The sequence below is a fragment of the Acartia tonsa genome, chromosome 14, assembly GCF_053477335.1.
Source record: "Acartia tonsa isolate MP-2025a chromosome 14, ASM5347733v1, whole genome shotgun sequence".
NCBI classification, from domain to species: Eukaryota; Metazoa; Arthropoda; class Copepoda; order Calanoida; family Acartiidae; genus Acartia; species Acartia tonsa.
In genome coordinates, this window is record NC_137273.1 from 6,289,005 (window position 1) to 6,308,666 (window position 19,662).

Consider the following 19,662-nt stretch of genomic DNA (forward strand, 5'->3'; position numbering starts at 1 on the left):
TTTTCTATGTATAGTTATATATGAATGCTTTTCTGTATTAATACATACAGTGTATCTGCTCTATAATAAAGCACTGTCTGGTTTCACGTCCGTCGTCTGTATGACAGATTAACCTAAAAGTGTTTGTCTTCAAGTAAAATTTAGGTCATAGGAGCAGTTGAAAATTTTCTGGAGACCTGGAGGGATAGGATATATGATGTATTATCCCCGAAACACTTCCACTTTAAATTTTACTATTATATAGGATATTGCACATTCGATCGTCGTTGGGGATTTGATGAGTTCCATTCTAAGCCTTAACCATGCCCTAACTAAAGACGTTAAAATTTTATCTGGTGCTGTCAGATGCGCTGCATTTATAGTTAGAGTAGGGGGAATTCCTCAGCCCAAAACTACCACGTCCAGTTAAGACTTCCAGACAAAGGTTTGGAGAACCAGTGCACTGGGACATATTTAAAGATTAGCTTACCCCATGTTTTGATCAGCGTTCCAGTTGTACTAAACAGGTATTGTGGAATATTGTAGTTTTTGTCAGCTTTAATATATTGGAAGGTTTTAATTTTGCTCTGTACCTGAATGTATAACAGGTTAGCAGGCAGCCTGTGACCGCCAGAATGGTGATTTTCTAAACAATAAAATTCCCAGTTTTTAAAAGTCAGTTAGTTAAAGCATCCGTTAATAAAAACATGGGTCGCCAAGACCAATAAGTGTTAACCAACAGGAGTAAAGTTTATAGTAGCTTCTCGGTAAAATAAAAATACAATAAGGTGCATTCTTTATTTTCTAACATAATGTACAATTCTACAGTAAAATGACAAGAATATATGATGGTAAATTTTAAAAGCCTTTGGAGACCAACCAAGTGATTTAAACTATGTATTTTTATTTACGTTTCCATGGACAATGAAGTAGATCAGTATGAAGGAATGAATGTTAGAAATTTATTTTCTACAGTTATTATTTTTGTGCTTTTCGGTGATATGATATCTAAAATAAACTACTTTATCTAAATCTAAAATATATATCTATATGTACAATTTAACTCTATAACTATAACACATTTTTTAATATACTTTACAATTTCTTAAACTATCTAAGAATTACTACTAAGTGTTTAATTTCTAAATTTGCCGCTGAAATAAACCAATCCTGCCGTCCTTGTCGAAATACAAACTTCTAATTGGATATAATTTGACATAGAAGACATCTGAGTGGTTCGTTTAAGCGGCAAATTATAATTTGGAAAATTTAAGTTGTGTTATCTATCTACGGATTAAAGAATAATATGTTAAATAGTTTTCAATGATAGGAAATTGGTAGATAAACTTAACTTCCCTTAAAACTGCGGTTTTGAGAATTTGCCGCTAAAATCATCCAATTGCGGGTCTTCTTGTTAAAATACTGTCCTTTAGCGGCAAATCATAAGAACAAACATTTATTATTAAATTAATTGCAAGTCTTTTGTTTTCATTTTTGATTTTTAATGTTCGTATTCTAAATACAATTTATGATTTTTACTTTAATATACATGGAAAATTGTCTGTAATGCGATGCTTTACATGGTTTTCAGCATGGCTGAGAACCGATTATAATTCAGCGGATATTAATCGGTTTTGAAGCCACACTGGAAAATTTGTCAGTCAATTAAAAGATTAATAGTATCTATTTGGAAGAATGTTATAAGGAAAATTTCTTCTGTTGGAGAGACATTTCTGTTGATCAATTAGCAAGCTGTTTTTCTTTACTTTTATCTCACTCTCAAGCTTCTGTTTTACTCCAACAAGCTCCTGAAAAAAGGATTTACCTGATTACACGAACTTTGTCCTGGAAATTGTTTTAATGAGTAGCGCCTGTTTTGGTCCATGGCATTCCCCTAACTCTTACACTATTAATGCCATAGCAGCAGAATGTTCAACTTTTAACGATTTTAGTTATGACGCAGTTTAGACTGAGATCCGAACCCATCACATGATAACATCTCCGATGACGAGCGGATGCTACAGTCGCTGGTAAAAACAAGTTGTGAAGCCGACATACAGACCCGAACACATATAGAGTAGCTTCTCTACTAAAATATATATTATCATTATCATTCTATTGATTAGGATGAGTAACAAGAGTGAATTATAAAAAGTAAATTACATACTTGACGCTTATTGATATAGTAAATCTTCACAAAAAATTAGCTATCTTGAATAGCAGCTGAGAAAACCACATAGCGTTATGGACGGATAGAATGATAGACAGACAAGGCGAATTAAGAAGTAGCGTTGCTTCTAACAAGTTGAACCTGATGTGCAGTTTCGCTGTCCGACAACTTTTGTTGCAGATTCTTTATACTTTCTTTCAGCTCTCGAACCTTAATGTAACAATATTAGAAGCACAGCAACTTGGCAAAATTCTGATTGATTTGGTTTGTCTGTCTGTTTGTAATGTAAGTATTTATTATGCTTAAAAAAAAAACTCTTTTTAAACTTTTTTGACAGAGTTATGGTCAAATACACAAGTTTTCGTTGTATTATTCAAGTGCAAGAACATGTTATCTGGTAATAATTGTTTCTAAACTTGAACATTACTATTAGAAACCTATACCTACCAAACAATCATAGTAATGATTTTATGACTATACTAATTTTACATATGATAATAGAAGCCTTAAAGGTTAACAGGATGAACTCACCTCTTCGACAAGTTTAGAATGTGGTTGGTCATTGCACGCCTCCACCTCTGGTCTCTATAAAACAAATACAAGTTTGACAACATTCATAAAAGCATAGCATAACAGATGAACAAACGGAAAAATGCGTATGTAAAAGGTAATGCTACTTTTTTGATATTATACCAAATTTATACAGGAATCCAAGTGCTTGGTCTAAAGTCAATAGGCTGTTTTAAGCATGTATGTTCGGTAAGGAGGGGAGATCAAAGTGTAATTTATACTGTCCCAAAGTTTTGTAAATACTATCACTATTTTGGGTACTTATGTTGTCCAGGCAAGAAGTTTCCAAAAAGTCCAACAATAATGTAAATCTACATATCTCTATATACCATCAAGAATAGTCTTTTAGTTAAATTAAAGAATTTATGTGCGCCCTTTTTGTGAAGCGCAATTTCCCGCGTCGCCTATTTTGAGACTATCTAATCAGCTCATACCAATAACGAAATTAATTCGGAAGAAAATCACCAAACCTATACGTCTTTTTCAGCTGTCGTTGGGGGGCAACACATCGTAAAATTGACGACCTCTCCATTTGCCCCCCAGATATTATTTTAGATTTATTTTGCTTGTTGGTTATACCTTATTCCTGCTATCTATTATCTACAAAAGTTTATTATTGTTCAATTTACTATCAATACTGGCCTTGTAAGTAAATAAGGGAATTTTTCTCTCAGTTTCCAATATTCTTCAGCTATACCCGCCTTTAATAAGATTTAGCCTCATACAAATCCAACATCAAAAAAATATTTGCAGAAAGATTTTACCCCCCAATAGCAGATTTACTAGAGTGCAAAGCCCCTAGTTAATAGTACAAATCAGGCGATTTTTAAAAATTTCTATGCCATAATGTGTGGATGAGGACTTACTCTTCCTCCACCCCCCCCCCCTCCCCGCCTCAAACAAAAAAAACATTACCTCCAGTAGATTTGAACAAACCGGTAATTTTTTATTGTGGGTTTTAAAAATTTGGGGGGCTTTAATCACCTTTTTAGTTACTGGACATCATTAAGTTTGTGTGTAGAAATTTTCTTTTTTGTTGACTGTATTTTTGTTACAATCTTTTAATCATAATATGCGCATTTTCGGTTATATAAAAACTGAACTTATCAAGAGATTGGAGGGGGTGGGGGGTCGTGTTAATAATCTCGAGACAAATAACTAGGATATTACTGAACACAGAAAAACCTGTAACCACTAGCACTCTATGCTTGTATCAGATGGTTATATGTAGACTTTACTATTTTTTGATGTTTTTTTTCAAGGGAGAGGATTAAGGGACATTGGACTATTATACACTAGTACCCAAAGTTTTATAACCTCGTCATCTCCAAAACTGTGATTACTTTTGTTGAGTATTGATTAGTTGGTTCAAATCTAGTATTGCCAAAACATTTCAACCAACCTACAAAAAGGATAATTATGTTTGTCATCATCGGGGATGTTTGACAATTAAAAGTCCACTGTCTTAACCCTTAGGATCCCTGCAGTTTTTGGAAACATTTTGCTATCTTCTCATAATACTTCCATTTTAATGAAAGCCTGCGCAAAAATGCCAGATCTTTTGATGGCAGTCTATTCAAAGAAAAACAATTATTCAATATTTGCTGAAGGCTTCCTTTAAGTGATTTGGCCAAATAGTATATAAAAGCAAAGTTGTATTTAGCTGTTGATATTTTATTACATAAAGTAGTTATTTTTTAATGTTTTTCCGTTAAGATTTGATTTGACTAATCTCTGATTTATTTGAGAGTTTTTTTTATGGAAGCTTTACATAGGTCCCATAATTAGTTTAGACAAAATTAGAAAAAATAATTATTGGAATGGCTCTTGGCTAATGTTCTACTCTCTCTCTAGTCACTATAACTAGTCTATTATAGTAAATATTTTGTATGTCAACCATGTTTATAAAAGCAAGGTTGTATGTAATATAAATTAGGCCTGTCCAATACTTGGACTTTAAAAATACTAATACTAAGAACGTCCATATCCTTATGCTATTTAGGGGAGGAAGGAGAGTCGACTCTTTAAGAATCTTTTTCCTTGCTCTAAAATAGATAAATATAAATTGATGCACAACTTCAAACACTACATGGCCCCTTTTATAGTATAGGGACCAATATATTTTAATGATATATTCCAGTGTCCCCTTCCTTTGGTTAGTAAAAAAGAAAAAGTTGAAATAATAAACAGTCCTAATATAGATATATTTATTGTTAGATCAATGAAAATTAATTTATTGTTTGTTGTGTACTTTTACAAACATCCAAGGACATTGATTGGGAAAAATTAAATAATTAATTCCCCCAAAGTTTATTCAGTTTCTTATTCACTATATTTATGTATCGAGAAGATATCTCAAACGGATGGGTAATAATTAATTAGCAGGAAAAATATTTTCCTCAAAATGCCTGAACCCCTGCTTCTTATTTAATCAAATAAAAATTCATAACCCCTGCGGGCCCCTAAGCCTGTGGAGCCTTAATTAATAAAACCTAACCTAATTAATAATCAAACGAAAAACTACCCATTCCTCCATTTTTCGAATTTATTTTTAGAATAAGGGATAAAATGAGGGGGGGTGACGAAGCCCATTTTGTTCCGAATTTGTATCACTTTTGAAAAGTGCGACTCCAGTTACGTCATATTTTTCTTTCCCGAAAAAGGGAAGGGGGGAAGAAAATCTCTTCAAAAGAGATGGGGAAACCCCCTTTTCTCTCATCTCTTTTTTCTTCCCCCCTTCCCTTTTTTTCTTTCCCCCTTCCCTTTTTCGGGAAAGAAAAATATGACGTAACTGGAGTCGCACTTTTCAAAAGTGATACAAATTCGGAACAAAATGGGCTTCGTCAGGGGGGGTCTCTATGCTTAACAAAGCACTTTGAGGGAAGACGCCGCAGGAATATAAATTTTGATTTAATAAAATTTGAAGAATGTTATACTGTATTTGCATTATAAATATCTATAAATATTTATTTAATGTTTTTCTACTGAAATAAATTATTTAAAAATCAATCAATGTGTAACCTTTTATAATAATCAGGGATCTAAAGGGAGTCGATAATGGACAGTATCACCCCTTTTGCAGATTAAGACTGAAAAAAAGATTAAGAATAAAGGACAATTTGACTTTACCAAAAGGGTAAATCACAATTATCAATTTTGAAATTTATTAGGGCATAGTATAGTACCTATAGTTTTTGATTTTACGTTAAGATCTCGCTTGCCGCTTAATCGAATGAGTTTTGGATCACAAAGGCTTCGCATTAAAGTTATGTTTAAGGTTAAGTGTTACATAATAATTAGATACTAGGGGCGCTTCCTCTATTCATCCATTTATTTGCCCCTTCTAATTCCCTCTTGTATAAAAGTAATATTAAGCAATGTAATGTGGTGTCTCTTCATAACTGCTTATAAGTAATTTTTGACTTAGCAAAATTGTGTTTGTTATAAAAGGTGTTTCTTATTGCCAGGAAGGGAGGGTACATTTGCTGTAAATCGTATTGGTACCCATAGTTTTATTAACACGTTATCTAATTCGTTAGATTAAATCTTGATTTGTTGGCACTAACCAACAGTGTTCAAACTTTGCTACCATAAATTTTATTTTTGTTTAGAGATACAGCAGGCTGTATATCTAGGAAATGTTAATTAGGATTACCAGAGCAATTTTCTTCTTTATATAGTTTTATTTAAGTTGAAGGTGGACAAAAAAGGGTTGAAAAGAGGTTTATTGGAACGGAGGGGAAATTAATTATCTGCCCTTTAGACCGCCCTAGCATTACCGACAGAAGAACGTACAAAAGGATAGAAATAAGAAAAGACAGACACACTAAAAAGAACACTAGAGTTGTTTGGCAAAAAGTTTGAACACCTTTCTAATGTCAATTTATTAAGTGCATTCTTTGATTAGTTTTGCTATACTTACAAACTTTAGTTCAGAGGAAACAACGCTTCTCTTTTACTTAGTTGTGAAACTAGTCAAAAACTAGGATACATCCGTCAAAACGAAACCAATTCATGTATCCAAATTTATGTTTCAATTTTATGAGCGCGATTTTCATTGTTAACATTTTTAAAGACTATTTATTTTGATTGATTTAATCGTGCCTTATAATTTTGGCTGGCGTAGTTGTATCCTACAGAATCTTAGTAAAAGGTCACTGCTAACCACTAATCCAACGTGGTTCTCTTTTATTCTGAAGCTTCTTATAGATCCAGGGACGGTTTATACATATTTTTGATAGGGTGTTTTCAACCTCTCAGAAGAAATCGCGCAATAATCCTCTCATTTATTTTACTTTTTATATTCGAAACTAAAAGTGGATGATCAAATCCTCACCCCTCCCCCTCATTCAATTGTCCCTTGAGGTTTTTAGGGGCGTAGCCAAAAGCATACAATAACATGAGTAAAATTGATGACATGACTAAATTGAATTACTTTCAGTCTTTGTGTCTGCTTAAAAATGGGATAGGATAATAGAAAAATAAGCAAACAGTTTCGTAACCTTATATAAAACTAACAGTATCTGTGTCTCTGTGTGTACCAAAAGATCTTGCTAACTGCTCAACAAATCTGATTCTCCTTTGCAGTGTAGCTATTAATATGCTCTGGAAGGGTTTATAACTATTTTAGGATAGGGTACCAACACCATTCGAAGAGAAATCACCTTCCCCCCCCCCCCTCATAAAAAATGGTCTACTTTTTCTTTTGAAAACTAAAATTTGAAGTGGGGTGGTAAATTTTACGTAGTCCATTTTTAAATTTAAATTATTTGTCATATTAATAGTCTTGATTTCTGTATGTTGTCTGGACTGTGAACTGTTAACTAATCAAAAGTTTTATTTAATCAAATCATACTTTTTAGTTGAGTATTGTCTTTTTAAAAATTTTCTACTAGATATAAAAAAATAGAGTCTCAATCTCTTATTTATGTTTTTAAAGACCGTTTTATTGGTCCATATTTATATTGAAAACTAATTAACATGCGCAGGATTAGAACTGGTTCTCAGTCATACTGACAAATCCTGTATCATATCATTTTAAAGATAATTTTCTATGTAGAATGTAGACTTACAAGTGGCTACATTTGTGACAGCTTGCTGATTAATACTTTACTGCTGACTTTACCTAGGGATCTAAAGGGATGAGACAATAGTCAATAAATTGATGTACTGTACATCACCAATGATGATACACAAAATTACCCCTTCTTTAGAATAAACAGCCCATTGTCCCCTCTCTTTCGGAGCTTAACCCTATGTTTCTAGACTAAAATATCTATTGTTTAAATGAATTCTAAAAATAACAATACATAATAAAACTTTTTTCCAACTCATCAGTTACTTTTCTTTCAAGGTTTTTATTGATTACAAGTTTATTTTTGAATAAGTACAGTTTCTAATAGAGGAGCTAAACTTATTTTTTAAAAGCAAAGCTTTCATACTTATTTAGTTTATCTGTAATGTAATATCAAAATAAATATGATTTGATATTCAATCTACTGATTACTATGACAATGTGTCATGATGTTATGTGTTTTAAATCACCATGTCCAACAAACCAAGCATTGAAAGTTTAAGATAATTAATATAGAAATCTTAGCAAACCCCTGTGAACACCAGTGCTAAAATCTTTATCTTCTATCTGGATTCTTATCTATACTTATTTTCTTTGTTAAATATAAGAATAAAATAATTATTAAGATTTCAAGAACTGAGCCTTGAGTGCGGGTCTGACTAAAAAGTTGACGTCTCGACGGCAGTACATTAGAATTATAGAAAGCAACCACAAAAATTTAAAAATAAATAATAACTTTTGTTATAAAATCTGATTGGATATATAACCTTTTTCTAAATTCATAACTCAAACGATCAAATAATGACTAACTAAAGTTAAAAGTTATGGTTCAACTCCCCACTCTCTCTTCCCTGGGTACTTCTAGAGGCTTTTAAATACCTGTGTACGCTTTTTGAGTCTTGTCTCCGCAACTTTTAGTGGCGGCTCCTAAACATAAATAATAAGGGTTTAATAACCATTTATAAATTAGTTTTAATTAATGGCAAATACTTTTTTTCAAATAAAAAATCCTCATCTCAGGGTTTATATATGACTGTCTGTGCCTAAAGACCTTGCTAAACCATTATGATTCTTATTTTCTTTTTTACAGTAAAAGTTCCTGTAGATCCTATAAATTTTTAAAGAATTGAAGAAGGGGCCTGACCCTTTCTAGAGGATTAATTTGTAATCCCAAAAATTAGATAAATGTCGGCTTCCGATAATGGCCTCTATGAGCCAACAATTCAAATAGAGCAACAAACGCATTAGAATTATAGAGTTGATACGCTACAAAATGAGAAAAGTGTTCCTACCTTGTCGCTAAGAGCTTTCTTGAGACGTTCAATATACTTTTCCATGTCATTAATTTCCTGCACAAACAAAATAAATAAAGGGAAAGGTAGGTTGCAGGTAAAAATCCGTAAAGGTTGTGTGTTTTAAGTTAAAACAGTAGTAGAACGATAAAAATTTATGTTAACTTTTAAACAAAATTTGTTGTCTATAGTTCTTTTCAATAAGAAATACATATATTTAGTGAATATTATCGTTATACTACTATTTTTAAGCCTTAAAACACACACGTTTACGGATTTTACCCGCAACCTACCTTTCCCTGTATGCATAATTCGCAAAATTAGAATTTAAAAAAAGCTTACGTTTTTCCAGAATCAATCAAAATATTATTATTTTATGATTTGTTTATTTTAAATTCCAATGTGTACTTATTTTTGTTATGGAATAATTTCATTGGGGTGTAGGTGTACTAATACAATTCCCAAAATTAGTTTGAGGGGTTAGACACGCTTTAACCCACCATGTCTTAGACGTTCCATATTGTCATATCCTTATATCCCTGACATATACTTAAAATTGTCATAGGCTATCAAAACTGAAAAAAATAGAAAGATAGAAAAAAAAAATTTTGCAACAACAAATATAAAGAAATTCTTAAACCAAACAACTTCTTATTAATTGAATCAAGTTTAAACAAGAATATAAGAATAAGATAGTGTATGAAAAACCCGTTTAACCCCAGATAAGTAAAGCCTAATCTGTATTGCAGAAGGTAGGGAGAAACTATCGCATATATTGTTATATTTCAATTTCGACGCCAATACCCTTTCTATCCCTAAATTTAAACGATTTTTCATTTACTACTTTCGCGGATTTTTTCTACATTTCTAAAGTTGCATCAATACACATTCGTTGCGCCCACACCTTTCATAAACAACAATGCAACAATTGATTAATTAACACTTCGATTGACGTCAATTCTAGGAAGACCCCCAATCCTTTTCCAACTCACCAAAAAATAATAAAGAAATGGCCACCTTAAAAACAAGGATAACAACATCCATAAAAAATTATTAATAAAACAAATGTTCCGCAGTCATAAGAAAATTTAAAGAGCGAATAATGTAATTTTTAAACTGTATAAAATCATGAAAATCTCAAAAACAAATATTTACATATTTCTCTTTTGTACCATGATCGACAGACAGACGGACCAAGTGAATTGTATACTAGATGGTCTGTGGTAAGTGGAATCTTCAAATAAACAAATTAGCAGTTACGGACAATCTGACAGCCAGACAAAGTTAATTTTAGATGAGCTTCACTACTAAAAAGTGTACAATAAATGAGAAAGCACCATAAGTTACAAAAGAAATTAAATAAATTTTATGACTAACACCAGGAAGGAAGGGGACACTAGTCCCCAAAGGTGTATAATAACGTTTTCTTAATTGTTGGCTTAATAACTTTGGGGACTTTTAATAGATTTTTATTATTTGGTTCTTAAAGTTGAGTGTCCAATTGTTCAACCACTAATTGTGATCAACAGCAGGGGTAATTTTGTTATTTTTCATTGGGGATGTACAAAAATGTATCAGCCATTGTATTATCCCATTATTTCCCTGCTTTACCACTTTAATATTTTGGATTTATGTCATTAAAGTAAACACTCAGCATATACACTCAGAGAGAAAGGGGACATTAGGTTTATTATTTTGTGTATCATCATTGGAAAATAACATCAAATTATCGGCCAATTTCTTATCCCTTTAGATCCCTGATATACACTATGTTTTCTTAAATGAAAAAAGTTGAATTTAAGCAAAGAATACTTGTTCCGTCTCGTCGGTTTGGCTGTAATGCTATGGAGATTGGAGGCTGGAATTTCGTTAGAAGATTCTTTTGCTCAATTGAACATCTCTTTTAAAGAGAACTTTAACTATTGGTATGTCTGTAAAGCTATGAGGAACATGGATTTATTTTGTAAAAATGTATTTTACTAACCTACAATATAAGATAAATTCTTGATGTTTTAGAATCGAAGGTATTCTATAATTCACCTTGCCTGTCCGTCAGTTCGTAGGACATGTGATTTGCCCAGCTGCTTTAAATTTAAAAAAAGGTATATCCATTTTCTCTCTTCTTTTTATGACAATTGAATTTGAACATCTGATCTGTAACTCACCTTGTCCAATTGTACATCCATGATTTTTTTTGCTTTGCTACTTACGGATGTTGTCATCCTTGTTTTTAGAAAATTTAAATAAATAATGTGTCTTTACACTTTAATACAAGTTATAGTTCTGACTGTTTAGCTGTACTAGATATTTCATTTCATGAGCTCCACCTCTTATGGATTATACCATCCTAGTTAATTTTGGATGACTCTCAACTTTATTTGTTTATGAGATTACAGTGCTTTAAAATTCAACTCTATTTTAATACAGTAATTTGTTCATTAATATCTTAGGTGCAAATGAAAGGTTATCGGTAATTAATTATCAGAGAGTAGCTTCTACAGGTTTTACCTATATGTGTATAGAGTATTACTTTTGTCCCCAAAGTCTTATAATCGTTGGTTTACCAACATTGTGGACTTTTATTGGTGGGTTCATTTATTGAGTGTCCAAACGGTTCAACTACTAATTGTAATCTACAGAAGGAGTTTTATTGTGCATTGTCATTGGGTATGTGCATCAATTTATCGGCCAGTGTCTTATCCCTTTAGATCCCTGAAATGAAACCTTTAAAATAATACTAGTTTCTTCATAAATTTGGAAAATTTTAAAATAAACTAAATGCATTTAGTAGTTTTTATTTCAATATTTATTAGACATGTCCTTTTTTGAGATTTTTTTTGGTAATTCACCAACAAAAAGGCTCTTAACAAAATCCAAACAAAATTTGGTTTAGTCATTTGTGACAACTTCTACAAGATAGAATTTTGGTTAACTTACGGTTACGCGGTTTATAATAGCGAAGCTACTCTAGATTCTAAAATACAGTCTGTCCGAGTCCGTCCGTTAGTCTATCAACTACATTTTATGTGACAGTAATTTTCAGCACTGAGCATCTACTCCATAACTTACTCAAACCGTCCGTCTGTCTGTAATGCTCTCGAGTGTATAAAATTTTAGGGGAAATGATTTTTTTCTCTTCTGCTAATAAAGTTAAATGCCTTATTTTTGTTATTGTTGAAGATTTAAATTGTACATCTACGATTTAAATCCCTTTGTCCGCCGATTTATAGGTTCTGTTTGAGGAAATATGTGTTTTTCCTTGTCGTTATCAAAGAAAAACTGCTGAAATATCATGTGAAGATTATGTAACCACCAATTAGTTATAAACCTGATATTGTTTTAAATAAATGTTCCAGAATTATCCATTCTTAAAAATGTGATTATAACCATGTTGATAATGTTTAGGAACAGGCAAATTTTGCTAATTCTTCTAATTATCATCTGTGGCTGGAATACATCTTCTGGTAGCATGTCTGATCCAAGGGTAAAAAATTGGTCAAAAAATAATGCCAAACAAAATGCATTATTAGATAAAAATTTATATACATAGATATTAGTACTTATCCTTATATAAAAGTAACAGGATGTCAATGTGTATATTTGTCTGTAGCGAAAGATTTCGCTATCTGCTGGACCAATATGGTGCTCCATTTCAGTGAAGCTTTTCAACAATCCAAGGAATGTTTTAAAAATATTTTAGAAGAAGGTACATCTACCTTTCCAAGAGAATTTGTTCGTAAAGTCTAAATTGTTTTTACTTAAGAAGTGAAGGGTTGACTGCCCTCTACCCTATTTTCTCATGAGTTTCCTTAAAAGCCAGTAGGACCATAGCCTCTGAAATTCTAGCGTTATATTAACAAAGAGAAAGGTGCAAAAATTAATTTACGCAGTTGCCATTCTAAAATTTCCTGAGAAGATGACCAAAAAAAATCATATCTCAGTGTCTTTGTAGTAGCGAAGCTACTCTATAATTTGAAATGTCAGTCTGTATGTCTGTCTGTATTTATGTCTGAAACGTTTTGGGGGAAACATAAATTTCCCAGCTCCTACAAAAGATAGAAAGCTGAAATTTTGTTTATAACATTTCCATCATTATGGAGCATAATTAAATATAAAACATCGTTAGCGGTCGGACTGCTTTTAAGCAGCTTTTTAGCCGCTTTTAATTTTTAAAACTGATTTTCTTGGCTCCTGTAAATGAGAGAAGGCTGAAACTTCTAGTCAACATTTCCATCAATATGGAGCATAATTATGTGTAAAACATCAATGGCGGTTGGACTGCTTTTAAGCAGCTTTTTGGCCGCTTTTATTTTTTAAAACTGATTTGGTCGGCACCTGTAAAAGAGAGAATGCTGAAACTTCTTGTCAACAGTCTTATTGATATTTAGCATTATTAAGTATAAAACATCAATAGCAACCAGACTGCTTTTAAGCAGCTTTTTAGCCGCTTTTATTTTTCAAAACTGATTTGCTCGGCTCCTGTAAAAGATATAAGGCTGAAACTTCTTGTCAACGTTCCTATCATTATGGAGCATAATTAAGTATGAAATATTAATAGCGGTCGGGCTGCTTTTAAGCAGCTTTGAGCCGCTTTTATGCTTTAAAACTTATTTTCTCGGCTCCTGTAAAAGATAGAAGGCTGAAACTTGCTGTCAACATTCCCAACAATATGAAGCACTAGAATTGGCTCAATATAACTATCTCGCTATTAACTAGTTTTCTATAAGTACATATAAATTTGTCTATTTCTCAATAAATCAATTCTCCTCCCCCGCCATTACTATCTAAAAGAAAGAAGTAAATATTTATTAATTTAGATGATTTTAAAAAGATTTTTTCAATTATCATTTTTCACATTACCATCACCAAAGGGTTAACATAATTAAAATTTTAGTTTTAATATTTTAACACAAAGGAAGTGTTGCCACATTTAAATTCTTTAAAAATAGAGTTTTCTTAGATTTACTCTATTATGAACGTATATTTTTTATTTATGAAATAAGGATTATATACTTCAATGTAATTCAAATATCAACATGAAGTGAAAAACCTAATTCATTCCATAAACAAATAGAATAAAGGTCTTATCGCTTTGGTCAATGAGAGTTTAATGAAGATTATTGGAGCACTATGAGTTTTAAACACTCTACCATTGGAAGACTCGAGCTCATTTATAGACGTTTATTTCCTATATAGATCTGTCACGGATCTTGATGCAGTAAAGCAGGCCGTTTTGTAAATGTTAAAAATTGGAAGATTTCATTAAATAAAAGTAATCGCAAGTATACTTAGTAAATAATTAAGTATTCATCATAAATAGCGGCCGGACTGCTTCTAAACAGGTCTTTGACCGCTTTTACGTTTTGCAACAGATTTTCTCGGCTCCTACAAAAAATACACTACTGAAACTTGCCAATATTACTGACTTTATGCCCCATACTTAGGTATGAAAAATCTTTGGTAGTCTGATTGCCTTTAAGCTGCTTTTCTTTTTAAAACTTTCAGATATAAACCTTAATTTTTCAAAGTTTCATGATTTAAAGTTTTTGCATATTTATTTGCATATATATTCTTTTCTTTGTTATGAAAACAGTTAATCAGCTCTATAAATTACTTTGTCTGTTTGTCTATTTCATTATAGATTTTGTGCTTCGCTACTTATGGATGTTGTCATCCTTGTTTACCATCCATCTCACTTTTTTGTCTTATATGTATAAATTGTTATTGATTAGCCGTTTACGAAATTTTATTATTTACCTTTTTATTATGGTTGTTTTAATTATTGAAGTAATTTTATCATTTTTTTCAGCACACCGTTGTTACTGGTATGTGCGCTCCAGGTAAAGAGCTTTAGTCAATAGTTAAACTTCATAGGATAAAGATTTGTTGTCCAAAAAAATCGTGGCTCGTATAAGGAGTTGAATCATGTGACTAAATATACACAAAAAGCTTTTCGAATTTTTTTTTTTAATTTGACGGATTAGTCATTCTGATTAACTGTCTAAAGTAATATACTAACTCCTTTTTATCTCCCAATAGTATTGTTATTCTATGAACATGATAAAACTACTTACATTTTTTAACAGCAAAACTTTTATATAATTTGGGTTTGTGAGACGTACGTCCGTATGTAACGGTTAGCTCTTTTCGTTAGTTTAATTTGTAAATTTTCGATAACAAATTTTTGAATGACATAATAAACTCTAATCTGATTTTTTGTAAAAATGTTTCCTAGGACATAAAGTTACAGTTTTTGTAAGTAAAGCACCTCTATAATCAAGTTTATATACAATTTTGATTAGGTATACTTTTGAATTAATATTGTACTTATTAAGTTCAGACACTCTACAAGCGTTCATATGCGTTTGTTCTACCGTTTTATTTAAGAGCTTTGCTTTTATGAATGTTTTCATCCTTGTTTTGTTTAAGGTTCTGTGGTAAGATATGTATGTACCTCGAACATATGCTCCAGAAAATGTGTATTCATCACATATGCACGGTTGTCTCCAAGGTATCCTGTTATCGGACAACGGAAAGTGTCATGTGTGACATCATAAAAATAGTATATTATCCATCTCTATTTTTAGGGGTTTCCTTTCCCACATCTCACCTAATCATTCCATTTTAGACGTATTTTTATGGCGCCACACATGACACTTTTCGCTGTCCCTCTGTTATTGTTTATATTTTTAGACAACATACAACAATTGATTTAATAAAACGTAGAATTGATGTTTGATATATTACTTCAGCATAATTTGTATATTTTAATTTAGTAATTAAAAATTGTAGAGTTTAAATTAAGAATTTGGGAAAGTAAATAAAAACTGAAGAAAATCCTACAATTAAAATTGAATTTAGGCTCCGGCCCTATCAGTACCGACGGCATATAGAGAGAAGGAAATACATACACGAACATTTATAGAGTAGCTTCGCCAATAAAAAAACATTTTGTTGTTGTTAATTTTCTTCTTCTTTAGAATACTGGGCCTATTGCCAAGAGCTTGGAGTTAACAGTTGAGCAGATTATTGTTACAATAGTTATTTCTTTCATCGTATTATAGACCGCTTTCCGCGGATATAGAATGTACAATTATAAGATTAAAACTAGTTTTTTTTAGCCCGTGCCTTCGGCAACTTAATCTTATGATTGTACATTTCTATAATCATAGAAAGCTGGATATAATACGATGATAGACATAGTTTTTTTTCGTATGGATGAGAACCGGTTCCTATCCACCGGATTCGAATGAATACGAGAATAGTTATTTCTCGTATCGTATTATAAACAACTTTCCGCGGATATAGAATGTACAATAATAAGATTAAAACTAGTTTTTTTAGCCCCGTGGTGCCGAAGGCACCGGCTAAAAAAACTAGTTTTAATCTTATGATTGTACATTTCTATATTCGTAGAAAACTGGATATAATACGATGCTAGACATAGTTTTTTCGTAGATTTATTGTTACAATAGTTATTTCTTTCATCGTATTATAGACCGCTTTCCGCGGATATAGAATGTACAATTATAAGATTAAAACTAGTTTTTTTAGCCCCGTGGTGCCGAAGGCACCGGCTAAAAAAACTAGTTTTAATCTTATGATTGTACATTTCTATATTCGTAGAAAACTGGATATAATACGATGCTAGACATAGTTTTTTCGTATTCATGAGAACCGGTTCCTATCCACCGGATTCAAATGAATACGAGAAATATAATTAAATCCTCTAACAATGTTGATTATCTCCAAAGGTATCTTCTCGATATAAGTTAATCCTGACACAAATTTGTTGTATCGCTAATTGCATCTTTTATTACCTACTAGTGGCCACGCCCCCTGGGCCCTAGATGCCACTAGGGGCAATTAAGATTGGGGGGATGGAGTCAACCCTCTCACTTTTCAACTTCAGCTTTAAAAATAAAAGAAAATTCTATGTGGTGGGGGGGGGGGGGGGTTAATTTTTCTAGAGGTGTTTTCTCATTGAAGGATAGTTATACCGTCCACTATGTTCCACGAGTGACAAAAAATCGTTTTTTACATTTTGGAAAATACACTTTTAAACAATTGTTTAGTAATATACACAAGTTTTGGGAAATAAAGCCGAAAGAATTAGCTCTTTACTATGAAAAATAAGAATTTTACGTGTAATTATACCAGAGGTATGGAATTAAGTTCCTTTTCATCATTGTAAACAACTATTTTTAAGGTCAACTAAACTACATTTCAAATCAATGTGGACCCCTTATTTTTAAAGCTATTTTTGAGTATTATATATTTTTGGAATCAGTATGTAATAATTTATACGTTTAGCCTTTAAAAGAAGTCAAATCTCTATTTTTTGTTGTAATTGTAGATGGTTTTCTTAGCATACTCGATTTCTGTAAAATAGAAAATTTTCTTCTAATGAAAATTTTACGTTTGGTTCCAGATCTTTTAAGACCAAAAGAGTCCAAGCAAATCCTCTTACATGGTGATATTAGATGTATGTACAATATCAGAGAACTTTACCCTGTGTATGCGAAGCTATGCGAAGTTTGTTTTTTTAAGCCCTAAAGATACTGGGTTTATACAAAAATAACAATTTTTTAAGATATAAAAGTAATTTATTTTTTTACTTATTTCCAACACATAATCAATTAAACTAAAAGTAAAGAAAAGTTTTAAATAAAGATTATCCCTAAATGTCTAGGCTCTTATTTGAACTATTTTACCTTTTTATTTGGGGGGGGGGGGGGGGGTAATGCCCAACCTATATCCACATCTAAACCCATTAAAGCTAGAAGTTTTAAAAAAATTATGTGGTTTCCTAGTTCAAATATATATTCTTATTTAATTAGCATTATTTACTCCCTTCACACTTATATTAAGCAACCTTTTTCCAAAGGTGCTTTCAAAAAGACAAGTAGAATTTGTATTGTTTAAGATAGAAAATGCTTCCTTTCAAGTAAATTGAAAATAAAATGAAAGGCTTATATCAGAGATTTATAGGGATTATACAATGGCCGAGAAATTAATGTACATTTCCAATGCTAATACACAAAATTGGCCCTTCTTTAAATTACAATTAGTGATTGAAACGTTTGGACACTCAACTAATAAACCAACCAATCAAAATTCAATAAAAGTCCCACAAATTGTTATGCCTACAAATAAGAAAACGCTATTTTGTGAATTTGGGGACTATTATAATAAACAGCCCATTGTCCCCTCCCTCCGTACATTTACACACAGAAAATAAATAAGAAATAGGCTCATCTGTATGTAAACTTGAGATTGGAAATCTCAAAAAATAAATTTCGGCGGCGGCGATCGGCGGTAAAACGGCGGCAGATTTTCATATAGTTTCAGTAGGTCATACATACTTGTTAGAAAAGCTTATGTTTAAAATTTGAAGTCTATAGGTAAAAAAATTGCGGTCTCAAGAGCTGTTTTAAGATTTCTGAGGGATCAGGACCTGCAGGATCATACCTGGACCCTGAAATTGACTTAAACACTTAAATTTCATATTGGTATGTACTAGTATAGGATATTTTAGTATTTGGTAACTTAAAATGCTTAGTTTAAGGCAAACAAAATATTTTTGCTCTTTACCTGTATGACCCTGCCAGGTCTGCTGGCATCCTGTGCCAACCAGGATGGAGATATTCAAAATTTCGTCATTACATTGAAAGATATATGGATACTTATTGCTACTTAAATAAAATTTCGTCAAAATTTTAAAATATACACTCGCTATGATTTTTTGTCATTTTTTGGCTTTTCTGGAACACAGGTCCTCCAAAATAGTTTTAAGACTTTAAAGGACCACTGAGAAATTACATTGTAAAGAACCATATTGGTTTAGGAGTTAGAGAGATCCTTTGGTACACACAGAATACATCCTGTTACTTTATAGAAGGGTTTTCATTTAAATTCCGAACTTAATGTTATTCTGTATTTTATTTTTATCGAATTTAATTGTTTGTACTGTATGTTTAGTTTTATTTTTTTTTTAATAAATGATGTATTTGTTATAGATCAGAGCAGTTTTTTACTTTTATTATTTTGTCATTATTTTCAAAATACTTCATTTTTTTCTTATTTTTTTAGTTTGGAATACGACTTTTACTAACTTATGTGAGAATGTATTTCATGAAATGATTACTCAAATTTGTTTTTTATGTTATTCACAAGATAATATGTTTTAAGACAATTAATTTAAAAGTTAAATAATGACAGACGGACAGATCATATTACTTTAAATTACAGTGTTTTTTTTCCTTATAAAATGATTTTTTTTCTAATTCAACCCATTTAACCTTAACAAGACTCAAAATAAAGAACTAAAAGAAAAGTATTCTATCAATGTTGGGGAATGTAAATACTTAAAAACTTATATAAATTTTAAGTATATTTGATTTAGGGAAATTTACTTCTTAAAGCTTGTTTTGAAAATAACATCATTACCTTTTTACTCATGAAAACCATTAAACAAACAAAGATATTGATTTTAGTTTAATTTAATTTAGCTTAAGTAGCAGATTGAATTATAAAAGACTTCTTTTTACCAAAAAAAACACATTGTACAAAAGTAT

General features: G+C 31.5%; 1 protein-coding gene and 2 long non-coding RNA genes across 4 annotated transcripts in view; 2 read left to right on the forward strand and 1 right to left on the reverse strand.

Annotated features, from left to right (window-relative positions):
- Positions 1–766: 766 nt before the first annotated feature.
- LOC145305521 (tektin-3-like) overlaps positions 767–19,662 on the reverse strand; it is a 44,845-nt gene continuing 25,949 nt past the window's right edge. For both annotated transcript variants that reach the window (XM_080147156.1, XM_080147154.1), the window contains exons 13-17: positions 9,086–9,142; positions 8,673–8,720; positions 2,681–2,734; positions 2,291–2,359; positions 767–1,787 (exon numbers count right to left, since the gene is read on the reverse strand). In XM_080147156.1, coding sequence (XP_080003282.1) covers positions 1,653–1,787; positions 2,291–2,359; positions 2,681–2,734; positions 8,673–8,720; positions 9,086–9,142 — 363 coding nt within the window. In that variant the 3' untranslated portion in view covers positions 767–1,652. The remainder of the gene's footprint in view (positions 1,788–2,290; positions 2,360–2,680; positions 2,735–8,672; positions 8,721–9,085; positions 9,143–19,662) is intronic.
- Positions 12,440–16,330, forward strand: LOC145306082 (uncharacterized). The gene is made up of 4 exons (XR_013874883.1): positions 12,440–12,569; positions 14,895–14,925; positions 15,515–15,596; positions 16,066–16,330. It is a non-coding gene; the product is annotated as an uncharacterized LOC145306082 (long non-coding RNA).
- LOC145306083 (uncharacterized) lies at positions 17,033–19,105 on the forward strand. The gene is made up of 2 exons (XR_013874884.1): positions 17,033–17,086; positions 18,861–19,105. It is a non-coding gene; the product is annotated as an uncharacterized LOC145306083 (long non-coding RNA).